Here is a 14,235-nt window from a genome sequence, read left to right as displayed (position 1 = left end):
TCACGGGGGCGGTAAGACACATGCGTGTGCTGAGCGCATCCATGTAGATGCCGCTGGGCCCGTTCGAACTGGTACGATCCAGATCAGTGGTGGGATCCAGAATCCACCACCGATCCCCATGATCAAATTTCAGAGGCTTAGAAATGGACTCACATTAATTGCAGTGTCCTAAAAGGGTCATGTGATCCCATTTGGAGAACTTCTGACAAGCAAAGTCCAAGGGGGAAGCCAGATTCACTTAACAACTGGGTTACTAACATATCAACTGCAGTGATTCACTTAACAACAGTGTCCAGAAAAGTTGTAAAACAGGGCAAAACTCACGTAACAAACGTCTCACTTCACAACAGAAATGTGGGGTTCGGTTACAGTCATAAGTAAGGGACTACCTGTATTATACATGCCTATAGATTTTCAAACATGAACCGAGCAGTTTAGTTACTAAAGACAGACCTCTCAACAGAGGAAGAAAATCATACTTGCTTCCCCAAATTCAAAAAGGGTCCCAGAGGGATCTTAAAAGGGCAGCCTTTGGCACTGCCCTTTACCGTTGCTCCAGCGGTATTTCCAGGATCATACCCCGTAAACCACCAGAATAAATTCTGCACCAAGACCAAAAAATGACTTGCCGGCAGGCAGAGCTGCATCTAATTGGAAATTGGCTTTTATTCAGGCCTGTAACCTTTTTCAAAAAAAAAATCATCATCATCATCTCCCCGGTATTCCACTACTGTCATCACTTTTGTCCTGACAAATGGGCAATTTAATCCTGAATTGACAAATTCAGTCCATATTAGATACTAAGTGCTCCTGGGCATGTTCTCTCTACATTTTAACAAGCAATTTGAAGCCAATATAAGGGCAAGCCACTTTTCTTGCAGTCTATGAGCCAATAAAGCCTGAATAGCAATGGCCTAATTTCCAGGAAAAAATAAAATACCGCATTAAAACATATGTTACAGCAGTTACAGCAGGTAACACAATGCATGCAGATATCCCAGCTTTCCATTGATTGATAATTTTTACATAGGCTTCCAGTAATCATTAACAGGGGCTCAACTCAAGATTTATGGCCGTCCTACTCGTGCCAACAAGGAGGGTCTACTTCAGATCCCATCAGTCAAAGAATCTGGATCCATCTGTCGGGATCCAGATGAAGAACCTTCTTTAGGTGGCCTTGGTTCCATCTAATAATCCCAGGAATTAGCAATCCCAACCCTTTGAGAAGAGGAAATTTGCTTTCATCAAACACTCTTTTCTTAGACTCAGCCCTCCATCAAAAAAACAGCAACTACTGCAGATGACGATACTGACTTAGGAAAAGACCTGTGATAAAGTTTACCGTATTTTTCGGAGTATAAGACATGCCTTTCCCCCCCTAAAAGAGGGTGAAAATCTGGGGGTGTCTTATACACTGAATGTAACCCGGCCCACCCACTAGCTCCCACCCTTTGGCCTCTGCCTCCCAGCAATTTACCTCCTTGCAGCAAGTGGAGAAAATGGGGCTTGCGGAGGCAGCAATAGGCTATGGCAATCCCTGCAGCCTGAAACAGCTGATGATAGGGAGACCCATGCTGAAATTGAAAGTGAAACTTGCTGTTTGCTGGCAAGAGGCAAATTGCTGGGAGGCAGAGGCAGATATTTTTTCTTGTGCTAATCAGGTTGTTTGCTGTTTGCTGCAAGGAGGTAAGTCAATAACTATAAATGCCTATAGAATAATGGACTTATTTTTTAAAGACTGCTTTATTATTGTTCTAGACAACTTAACAAAATGAAGCAGCTTTTTAAAATAAATGCTTGCTCTGAAGAGACCCAGTACTATTGTATCTCCTTTTAAATAGCAGAGAATAACTATGCTTCCAGAAAACCACATCAATTTTAACAGCATCTGTACAAGTATAGTCTAAAATGTAACACAGAAAACAGTGTATATCGTCTGTACTGTTTGCTGTTTGTTGCAAGGAGGCAAATTGCTGGGAGGCAGAAGCAGATTTTTTCCCCTTGTTTTCCTCCCCAAAACCTAGGTGTGTCTTATACTTCGGAGTGTCTTATACACCGAAAAATACAATAATTTATAGGTAGTCCTTGGTTAACGACCATCCTGTTTAACAGCTGTTAAGGGTCACACTGCAAAGGTAGGCTTAGCACCGATTCTTCTACACACAAGTTGTACTTATCCCAGCAGTCATGTGATTGCAATTTGACAACCAATACACGCAGGCAATGATTGCTCCTACAGTCTCACGGTTGCCTTGTGTGGCTTCCAACAAGCAAAATTAAAGGAGAAGTCAGCAGGAAGTCACACGTTGGAGTCACGTGACATGTTTTATGACCATGGATAATTCACTTAGCGAACACAGTAGAGCTGACATCATAAGCTCTGACATCAGAGCCGTGGTGACACAGTGGCTAGAATGCAGTACTGCAGGCTACTTCCGGCTGACTGCAGTTTGGTAGTTTGATTCTCACCCACTCAAGGTTGACTCAGCCTTCCATCCTTCCAAGGTCAGTAAAATGACCCAGATTGTTGAGGGCAACAGGCTGACTCTGCAAACCGCTTAGAGAAGGCTCTGAAGCACTATATAAGTCTAAATTCTATTGCTATTTCCATAAGTTGGGCACGCTCACATGATCATGTGGTTTTTATTTAACGGCCATGTCATTTAGCAATGGAATTGCCAATCCCAACGGCAGTTGTTCATTGAAGACCACCTGTATAGATAAAAAGAATTTGCATCTTTGAAATAGATCAGAATCAATAGCTGGTAGAACTTCATAATCTGCATTTTGGAATCCCACCCACCAGTTAGAAGACATTTGGGAGAGGAAACCATTGCTCTGGGGCCCCAGGTTACAATTTGTCGAAGATTTCTGATTTTCCCAGTGAAACTGTCTTAACACAGGCAATGCCTCACAGGAATCTCATGCCAGAGAGCAGCTGCGATCCAAGTTGATGGCTGGTGTGATAAATTGCAAGGCTCAGTTACAGAGGCAATTTCCTAAACTCAGAATGAAAATTCAAAGCGTGTTCTTCATGTCATGTCAGGGAATTCGCCAGCAATGGTTTTTGTCTTGTTATCCCACAGGTCCCGTAGAGGTGAGGCTAGGGGGATAGGAGAAAAGCAAGCATGATAAGCCCAAATAAATAGCTCGTCTCTGTTCTTCTCCCACTGCTACATCCCAGTGGTTACTTAAGGGAAGCAATTTTTCACATATCAACTGTAATCAGATCAAACGCTGGTACTTAACGGAAAGCTGCACAGTTTAGCATGTTTCCTTGAAAACCAACCTTAGGGGAAATGTATTTAGGAGAATTTCTTTTTCGGAAATCCATAAAGCTTCCATTTTTTTTCACTCTGCCAAAAAATGTATGGTTAGAGTTTCTTCCCAATCACTATCATTATTTCTGATGCCAATTTAGTTTTACTGTTGCTAAAAAGCTCCCGGCGAGAAGTTGAAGCATCAATTCCAATCCCTTTTTTTCCCCCAGCTTATTTTTAGAAAACCCGTCCCTATCATTTTCTGATTCTTCTTAGTGAGCTTAATGAGCTAAGTCATGCAATGCCGATATCACAAGAGCTACTTTGGGCGGCTGTAATTTTAAAAATACTATTCCGTGAGTCTTTCTTAACCTTTCAAGCGCTACATGAAATCTTTATGGTAGCTAATTTGTAGGGCTGACTTTGCTATGAGCTTTTGTTTCACACGTCTTTATGTCCCCCATTAAAAAATGAGCTTTCTCTTTTTTCTTCTTCTATCAGGGGTGTCAAACTGATGACATCACGCGCAGGCCACCCCCACCCCAGCTCCATGAAGGGGAAAAGCGTCATGATATGTCAGCATGACAGCAACGTGATGCAGCGAGTTTGACACCCATGTTCTAAATACTGCTAGGTCGTGGATTCAAATTATGTGAATTTCTTAATTGTTTTGCAGTATTGCAGGCTAATTCTGCCGACTGCCAACAGTTCGATTCTCACCGGCTCAAGGTTGATTCAGTCTTCCATCCTTCTGAAGTCGGTAAAAGGAGGACCCAGATTGTTGGGGGCAAGATGCTGACTCTGTAAACTGTTTAGAGAGGATTGTCAAGCACTGTGAAGCAGTATATAAGTCTAAACACTATTGCTATCAGTCCCAATAGGACAAAAACAGTCCCATAGTGCCTCTAGTGGTCAGTGAAAATGAAACCACTACACATTATATAAGCTGTGTAAAAATGGAGAAACTCTGTCCTGCCACTAAGAAGGGGAAAGTCACGTGAAACGCTGTTCAAAGGGGCATGATCTAATGCATACCATCTAATTGCGCTCTGCTCTGAGAGCTTGAGGGAAGATGGAGTGTATATATATTCTGATAGACTGGTTATTTCCTGCTATTTTCCAGGCTTGAATCCCAAATGACAGCCGACATTCAAACCATCTTACAGCTGTTGCAGAGACAGTCAGCCCTCATCCCACCTGCTTATAGCATGGTGATGGCAAGTGCAGATTACCAGAAGCCAGCTGTCCGGCTATTGCGACGTCTTCATCCCATCGCATCAATTAAAACAGATCGAAGCTTCAGTCCTTCACAGGTAAGGCATTTCCGAAGGGACAGGTTTACATCATTTACAGCTTTATCCTCTTGTGGGAAACAAAATGTTCTTCATAGAAATCCGTATGGGAAAAGCAGCACAAGTGGATTAGACCAGATGCTGTAGGACAGAGGTGTCAAACTCAAGGACCAATAGGACAGATCCGGCCTGTGAGGTGCTTAGATCTGGCCTGTGTGCCATCCTGGAAGCAGCAAAGGACCAGCCCACGGTGCCTCTGCCAGCAAAAATGGCTTGGGAGGGCCACTAAGCCACATTGGCCTCCTGCAACCTTCTGCTAGTGAAAATGGAGCTCAGGGAGGCCCCGCGCAACCCACCCATGCTCTGTTTTCAGCCGCGACGACTTCCTGGAGCCCCCTGCCAATGAAAACAGACCTCGAGGAAGCCGCACGCAGAGGCCTCCCTGGGCTTCATTTTCGCTGGCAGAGGGCTTCAGGAGGCCATCGCAGAGAAAACAGATCTTTGATGAGTGACAACGAGCAGACCATGTCCACCCTGGCCACACCCTCCCAGCCCCCCTGAGGTCAAACACAACCTTGATGCAGCCCTCAATGAAATTGAGTTTGACACCCCAGCTGTATGAGATGATCAGGCTGAGCTCAAGGGAGGGATGAAGCATGCCATCAGTCCGGAGTCCCTTTGTGCCCATGAGAGAGCTAAGTCCAGCCCATCTTGAATTCCTTCTATTCCTAACTCCCGCTAATTTCCATTGACTGTTAATAGTTCAGATTCTTGTACAACGCTTAAACTCACAATACATCTTTATAGACATCTGAACTGCCTGAATATCCTGATTTCCCTGAGCTTGACAGGAGCTTGTTTCCTGGATTGGCAAATTCATTCAGGAGGTGGACTAGCTGGACTTGAAGCAGAGGTGAAATTCAGGATGTTCTGACAGGTTCTGGAGAACCTGTAGCGGAAATTTTGAGTAGTTTGGAGAACCGGCAAATACCACATCTAGCTGGCCCCAGAGTAGGGTGAGAATGGAGATTTTGCAGTATCCTTCCCCTGCCACGCCCACCAAGCCATGCCCACAGAACTGGTAGTAAAAAAATTGAATTTCACCACTGACTTGAAGGCAAGAGTCATTCCTTGGTTGTAAAAGAAATAGAGCCAAATAAAGGCTACTTTGATAAGCAGACTTCGAGGAGCCTTTTCATCCATGCAGTTGTTTGAATTCATTGAATTGTCTGAATTCCTTCATTGGCCATTGAAGGCTGAACTCAGGGAGGCCTCCTTCCTGTCTCTCTGCTTTGCTCGCCTGCATGTGATCTGGGAGAAGAAGTTCTTCCTTCAACTACAAAAGTGGCATCTGCATTCCAAAAGCTGCAGAGGGGAAGAAATCCACCTAAATGTCTTAAGTATTACAGGTAGCATAGTCTTTGACTTATAGCAGTTCACTTAGTGACTGTTCAAAGTTACAACATCACTGAAAAAAGCGACACAAATGTTTTTCACACAACCATTGCACCATTCCCGCATGGTCATGTGATCAAAATTCAGATGCTTGGCACTTGACTCATATTTATGACGGTTGACATGTACATGATCACCTTTTGCAACCTTCTGACAAAGTAAGTGGGGGGAAGTCAGATTCACTTAGCACCCGCGTTGCTAAATTAAGATTTGCAGTGATTCACTTAGTAACTATGTCAAGAAAGGTCATAAAATGGGGCAAAATTCACTTAACAACTGTTTCACTTAGTGACATAAATTTTGGGCTCGATTGTGGATGTAGGTTACGGACTACCTGTATTTGGATTGCATTGATATGTATCTGTTACTCAGAAGCATAGCGGATTGCTTAATAGCAATAGCACTTAGACATCTACTGCTTCACAGTAGCCAACACTCCAGAAGATCTCCAGAAAGATCTTGACAAATTTAAACATTCGGTGCTATCTAATAAAATGAAATTCAATGGTGAAAAGAGTAAGGTTCCACATTTAGGCAAGAAAAACGAAATGCTCAGGTACAGTATAGGTGGTACCTTCCTCAATAGTAGTAACTGTGAGAGGAATCTTGGAGTCCTAGTGGACAACCATTTAAATATGAGCCAGCAGTGTGCAGCAGCTGCCAAAAAAGCCAACACAGTTCTAGGCTGCATCAACAGAGGGATAGAATCAAGATCACGTGAAGTGTTAATACTACTTTATAATGCCTTGGTAAGGCCACACTTGGCAGTTAGAACAATTCACCAGTGGAACAACTTGCCTCCAGAAGTTGTGAATGCTCCAACACTGGAAGTCTTTAAGAAAATGTTGGATAACCATTTGTCTTAACTGGTGTAGGGTTTCCTGCCTAAGCAGGGGGTTGGACTAGAAGACCTCCAAGGTCCCTTCCAACTCTGTTATTCTATTCTATTCTATTCTATTCTATTGCCTTCTAACCATTGGGCCACCATGGGTCTTATAGATGAAGCACCTTTATTAAGCCCGGCTTCTGATTTCAGCACTGCTGATTTTTAAACAAATTCTCCAGTAGTGTAAACTCATTAAAAAAAAAACAAAGCAACCCACAAATGTTCTGCGTTGCTTTTTAATGCCAATAAACACTACGGAGCCATGTTTTTGTTGTTGTGTCTTCTCAGGGTCCCAAATTCTTGGATCTTGACAAATTGAAAGAGAAATCCAAAGAATCCCTCTCAAGTGGAGGGCATCTTCACCTGGCCTCGGAAGACAACCTGGCTTCCCTTTTGGATCAGGAGCACGACCTCCCTGTAGAGCCAGCCCCATCGCTCCGTAAGACCTACCTCCACCCAAATAGGCACCCATCCTTGCCCGAATCTCCCCTAAGCACGACAGGAATGTTGGGTCTCCATAGGCATGTCTCTGATCCTGGTCTTCCTGGGAAATGACCCTTTTGCATTATTACATCACCTAAAAAAAATGTAAGTGCTTTTAACGTCTGGTTTTTTTTTCCTTTTTCCTTTCTTCCTTTCCTATTATTTTTTCTATCAAAATCTCAATACTTGACTCAGGGGCTACAAGGATATACCATTATATGCAAAAGTACTGTATATTTTCCTATCTTTGAAGCTTGTAAGGAAAGTTGATCAGTAACAATGTAAATATATAAATATATAGATATATACATATATAAACAAACAAACAAAAACGGTATGTTGCAAATATAAAACTGCCAGCATTCTCGAGGCACCTTCTATTTTTTAATTTTTTAAAAAGCACCTTGCATGCTTGGAAATGATCATGGTTCTGTTGCATGGAGGTTCCTGTTTACTGTTTTCAATTAAAAAACTATTTTATTGCGGACACGCCTTCAAAAAAAAAAAAGATGAGAATGACCCAAAAACAAAAACCACTTGCTTTTCTTGAACGACTTTACCTTCCAACAATTTTCTCTTCTAGTTTTATTGTATTTAAATTTATTTTTTTGGAAAGCACTACAATTTACCCTTCTAGGATTGAGCATTTTGCAGTCAAAGCAACCTCCTTTAGCTTTGAACATAAGGAAAACAACTTTGTAGGTTTGGACATCATTCATGTAAAAACCCAATTAGCAAAACACAAATGCATTTTGGAAAAAAGGAAAGGAAAAAAACCGGTAACTCGGCTGCATAATGGAAAGCCACATTTGTGACTTCAGTTTACAATAGTTGAATCGTTTAATGTTCTAATTTATTTTTCTTTACTGAAATTTTATCGTTGCTATAAATTGCCACACTCAAAGGCAGCTAGCTGTCAAGACCCTCAAATACAAACAATGCAATAAACATAATTTCTACATAAACTGGAAAATGTTGTCTTTTTTCAATTGAATGGAAGCATTAAAAAAACCTGAGTACTAAAAAAAAATTCATTGTAATCCTTTGTTACCTCTTGCTCCCCTCTAGCCCCCCCCCCCCCAATATGTGTGAACACAGAGCTGCAAGCTTGAGTGCATATCCAATAGAAGTACACTAGAGAATCCTTTCATATACCATTTCTGGTGTCTAAAATTATTTCAATAAGTAACATTAAACTGAAGGGGTTGATCAATTTTCTATGGTTGCCTGGTCTATCGACTACACATCATCCATGCACAGAAATCTGGGTCATTGCAGAAATAAGAAAATCCAGATATATCTGCCATATTTTACCTATAGTTCCTTAGCGGAGGGAGCATATGCAGAATTATAAATGAATATTAGCCAGCCAGCTTTCTGCCCATTTTGTAACAAAGATCCAGCAAGACAGAGTATGTAGACATTGATGGTAGGAAAAACAGATTTCTGTTAAACGTATACTTCCTTCTTCCTAGAGTGGTCTGGTATCAGATTCTAAATTTGTAATGGGAAGATTTGCATCCAAAGCAGATCCCCCCCCCCCCCAATTACCAGAATTCAGAAACATTGCAGCTCTGGAGAGAAGAGGTCCTCTCAAGATGCACTGTTTGAGAATCAAACAATGGAGTTAGTGGAGTGGGGGAGGGAGAAACTATAAACATTTATGTTTGGCTACATGTTTAGACAATGGATGGATGTACTGTAGATTAGATAGATGATAGAAAGCTGATAAGATTAGATATAGATGGATGATAGACTAGATAGATAAATGGATGGATATGCTGTAGATTAGATAGATGATAGAAAGCTGATAGATTATAGATGGATGATAGACAGACTAGATGGATGGATGGATATCGGCAGGCAGGCAGGCAGACGATAGACAGAGGCAGGCAGGCAGGCAAAGAATATAGAGTTCCCCCTCTACATTCAAAACAACTTCCATAATTCTGAGTGTTTGCATGGCTATGGCTGTTTATAGGAAAAAGAGGGGGAAATTGAAACAACTGAACAGATTGACTAATGAAGCAAAAATAAAAAAGTTTTAAACTGAAACATTTGACTTTTATTTTCTTCAGCTGCTCTGATGTCAATTTAAAAAAAGATTTCTTATTTCAAGCTCTTTTGAATTCTTCTATCTCTAAAGACAACCTTTTGCTCAACTTGGGAGAGTTTAGAAGGTTCAGTGTGATGGAAATTTAAGTTTTTTTTTTTTTTTAAGTTTGAATTTATTAGCCGCTCCCTTTCCAAGTAGGACTCGGGGCGGCGTACAATGGGGCATATAAAACACAAAAAATATATAAAAACACATAGGCGTACATACAGAACATACATACAGATACACAAACACGGACTCGAACTCGGAGGAGGTAGACAATTTACATCATATAGACAGTTAAAAAACCCGCATTAAGATACCCCAATTATAAAAACCCCATATAGAATTAAAATTTTAACGTTTAAAATACAATTTAAAACCAGTTAGGAGGAATAAGAATAATTACGATTGAGCCAGGCCAGATAATTGAAAGAGGTGGGTCTTCAGCTGTACAGGGAAGGAGCGGAGATCGGAAGTAATCCTGATGTCACGGGGGAGGTCATTCCACAGGGCTGGGCCCACCACAGAGAAGGCTCTGCTCCTGGGTGTCGCCCCCCGGCACTGTTTGGCGGACGGCACCCGGAGAAGTCCCTCTCTGTGTGAGCGAATTGGTCGTAGGGATGTGTGAGGCAGGATGCGATCCTGCATATAACTAGGCCCTGTGCCATGGAGCGCTTTAAAGATCATAATCAAAACCTTGAAACGCACTCGGTAGACCACAGGAAGCCAGTGCAGCTCGCGCAGGAGAGGTGTTACAGGGGAGTATCTAGTCCTCCCCATAATCACCCGCGCGGCCGCGTTCTGGACCAACTGTAGTCTCCGAGTGCATCTCAAGGGAAGCCCCATAAAGTGATGACATTCTCCACACTGTTCTTCTGCGGTTACTTAGACACATATCAGCGTGCCACATCATCTGACGATCAGGCCCGAGATTTATGAAAGACTGCAACAGAAAACTAACACCATAGTTCACAGAGCTGCTCTCAATTTCACAGATGGATGATGCTTTTATAATCGCAAAAAAAAAAAAAAATTGCCCATCCCCAGGAGCAAAACCCCAAATCACTTTAGATTCTCAAAGGAGCCTGATGAGTGGGTCCTTTGTTTACACAGTTTAAACATACATTGATTTGAAAATTGTTCTCCGAAATATTTAAATCTAAACATTAAAAGGTACCACTTCACTTGCATCGCCGTAAGAATCTCTGCTGCTCTTTGAAACAGGATCAGCAAAGGATGTCTGACTCACTAGAACAAGGGTGTCAAACTCAATTTCATTGAGGGCCGCATCAGTTTGACCTCGGAGGACTGGGGTGGACGTGGCCAGCATGATGTTGCTTGTGTCGGGGGTGCCTGTAGGCCCGAGCGCTCTGCCTGCAAAAATGAGCCGCTGAGCTCCGTTTTCAGCTGCAACAGCCTGCTGTCAGTGAAAACGGAGCTCATGGCTGTAGCCCTTCTGAACTCCGTTTTTGCTGGCAGAAGCACCGCGGGCCAATCCTTTGCTGTTTCCAGGCCAGCCTTGCAGGCCAGATCTAAGTACCTCCAGGCCTTGAGTTTGACACCCCTGCACTATCAAGGTGGTATCAAATGGTATGACCATGTAAAAATACCCCGTCCTGTTGCTTCCTCTACATTCTTCTTCTGTGCCCAATCCCCATTAATTTCAGGAATGGTTCTGCCCCAGGCCTCTTATCTCATGCATACTGCTACCACATCTATTTCTTCTAGGCTTCTTCCTCTTCATTCATGATGTGTTGCCAGTTTAATGCAGAACCACAGTTGAGTATCTGAGAAAATTCTGATCCAGGACTTTCTGGTATCATCAAAGCTATTCTAGCCCTGTACCTATTTGGTAGGAGGAACACAAGAAGCTCTCTCATATTGAGTCAAGGCTGTGACTTGCTTTGCTCAAATGGGAACATAGAAGGCCTTTGAAAGATCTTAAAAGATTTTTTAGTTCTCTAAAATGCAGCAAAGGATTTCCAGGAAATGGTGACTTGCTGTGATCTAAATCAGACTTTTAAATATGTGGCACTTAACCATATCAACTCTATTTAATGTATTTTTTAATTGATGTGAAAAACAGGCACCTGGCTCCCTCACCTAATATATCGCCTCAAAGGCCATATATAGTAATCAAGTGATTGATAGCAGTTTCATCTCCAACCTCCAACTTATATTGAACCCCACAGCCTTCCATTTTGCTCTGGTTTTCCATGCTTTCTGTTTAGAAAAAAAAATTATAATAGTTTTCCAGTTGAACAAAATAAATCTTACATTTATACTTCTGTTCATTTCCCCTTTTAAATACCTTTTTGGCTAGCCTGTAGAATTCTTCTAAAGCAAAGTAATGAACTTGATAGCAACTTATAGTTAGTGTTTGACATATCATCAGAGCTGCTTGGCTTATTAGCTTGGTATTTTTTAGGAGACAGAAAATGGTGTAAGTAACCAGCAAACCACAGCCTTCATAAATGTATTCTTTCAGTGCCATTTGTTACAAATTAGGAGTGGCAGTCTGTTAGATGTTTCCTAATAAAGGTAAGTAGGATAGATTGAAACTGGCTGGGGTGAATAACAGAGTTGGAAGAGACCTGAGAGGTCTTCTAGTCCAACCCTCCTGCTCAAGCATTTCAGAGAACTATACCATTTCGGAAAAATGGTTGTCCAATCTCTTCTTTTAAAACCTCCAATACTAGAGAACCCACAACTTCTGGAGGCAAATGGTTCCACAATTATTCTGTCAGGAAATTTCTTAGTTCTAGGTTGCTTCTCTCCTTGCTTCCTTCCATTGTTTCTTGTCCTGTCTTCAGGGGCTTTGGAGAACAGTCAACACCATCTTCCCTGTGGCAGCCTCTTAGATATTGGAATGCTGCTGTCGTGTCGCCCCTTGGACGACTTTTCATTAAACGAGACATATCCAATTCTTGCAACCTTACTAAAGCAGAATGTTTCTTTGTCCAACAAAGTATTTCATTCCTAACATCATGAGTCTCACTAACTACTTAGAAGTGTTTTAACTAGAAAAGTAAGCTGAATTTACTTTCATAATGATCTAGTGGTAGAATGACAAGACAGCTGACTAGGCTTTTTCCCCTCTAAATGTGCCATTGTGTAAAAGAAGTTGCTTGGGGGAACATAATGAATTGAAGCTATTCAGACCTTGCAGTATGGGGTCAATTTGCTTTACGTGATACTATTGAGTCATAATGAAATCTAGATCATTGTTGCCAAGTGAATGGATGCATCCTCTTAATGGGATTCTTTATGAATTAAGCTGTCCCCAATTTGAATTACGGTACCATATCAAGGAATATTGGAACCCTTGTTTTATGAGGCCCTCTAATTTATACTTCTTCAAAGCTGTGTTTGCAACTCAGAAATTATTCAGCAGCTTTCAACAGAGCTTCTACAGAAATTGCTGCAGGCTTCCCTCATCTTTTTTTAAGAGTTGATATTAAACTTTCTCTGTTGAACAGAACTTAAGACTTTGCTCCAAATGGCCATGAACATTGTGGATGGACTTTTGTCAAGAATTACCATGCCACTGGAAGACAAATCTTCAAACATGGAAAAAAAGTGGGAGGCAAGACTTCCTAAAGGTTTTGAGCTACAGCAGACCCAACCCTAAGAGACCAAGTCTTGCCTTGCCAGAAACTTCCACCTTAGGTACCCTGCAGTTTGGATCGTTACCCAGATCCTGATTTTGGAATTAGGGCACCCTTTGGGAAAAATGCACTCCAAATACAAGGTCAAGAGATTGCACAATGCAGTGTTGCCATGACGTCTCAGATAGCTGTTAAGTCTTAGCAGGAGAGCAAATCGGCTGCTTGGAGTATTTAAACCAAACCAGATTGCTGGGAACAATTTTTCTGCTTTGCTTTGTCCTGGTGATTGTCAATCCAGTAGGTCCTTAGTCTGTTATTTGACCATCCATTTAGTTTGGTGTGTTGTCTCAGCTTGTGATTTCTGCTGCACCCTGTGATTGAAGTAGCAGATCCTAAAACAAACATGAGTGATTCCCTCCTGTCAATTTCTTTATTCATCAGCTTGTCTCATTACAATATTTAGTTGAGTAATTAGCCTGGCAACATTAAGCAAACATCTTAACTCTGCTGCTATCGGCAACTCTTTGACAACTCTACAGCATGTTATGCTTTAAATACATTCTTTAAAATGCAATAGGGTACCATAGACTAATGGTGGGCTCCGGATCCCATTGCAACCAGTATGGTTGCAATGGGGCCCGGCATCCTCCACAAGAACACGCACAGTGCGCGTATGCATCTTATCATCCAGCGACACCTCCGTGAAGCTCCAGCTGCTCGATGGAGCATCACACAGGCGCTGTGCTTAAGCGCCAAAGAGTTTAAAGACGGGTAAGGAACAAGGGTGGGTGGGTGGGCCCTCCGGAGCACCATACCGGAATGGTACCCGGTGCTCCGGGCAGGCTCCGATACGCCCATACTGGGGTGTACCGCCTGCAACCCACCACTGCCATAGACCTTCCAAACATTGTTTTATTAGGAACATCCAACCTGTGTGGCCTATGGTAAAGAAACGCTTTGAGTTGTTGCAGTTCAAAGGCATTGGGATTATCAGTTTAATGGACAAGGTTTTAGAACAGATGTGGTTATAGAAGAGTTGGTGATGGACAAGGTAAGTCATCTGAGTTACATTAGGAATCCAGGAAAAATTGTGGAACTCAATTGTGATCAATCCCAGCAAGCATTTCTATTGTGAGGACGGTGGGAGCTACAA

At 42.1% G+C, this 14,235-nt stretch overlaps 1 protein-coding gene across 3 annotated transcripts in view; it reads left to right on the top strand.

The window, feature by feature from the left end:
* The window catches only part of KCNH7 (potassium voltage-gated channel subfamily H member 7), a 374,740-nt gene extending 366,400 nt beyond the window's left edge, over positions 1 to 8,340 (top strand). For all 3 annotated transcript variants that reach the window (XM_081943612.1, XM_081943611.1, XM_081943610.1), the window contains 2 exons: positions 4,384 to 4,573; positions 7,182 to 8,340. In XM_081943612.1, the coding sequence (XP_081799738.1) occupies positions 4,384 to 4,573; positions 7,182 to 7,448 (457 nt within the window). In that variant the 3' untranslated portion in view covers positions 7,449 to 8,340. The remainder of the gene's footprint in view (positions 1 to 4,383; positions 4,574 to 7,181) is intronic.
* Positions 8,341 to 14,235: the final 5,895 nt, after the last annotated feature.

Source organism: Natrix helvetica (assembly GCF_964273705.1).
Source record: "Natrix helvetica genome assembly, chromosome: 1".
Lineage (NCBI taxonomy): Eukaryota > Metazoa > Chordata > Lepidosauria > Squamata > Natricidae > Natrix > Natrix helvetica.
The sequence above is the reverse complement of the archived record's forward strand: the minus strand, read 5'-3'. Positions and strand labels throughout refer to the sequence as shown.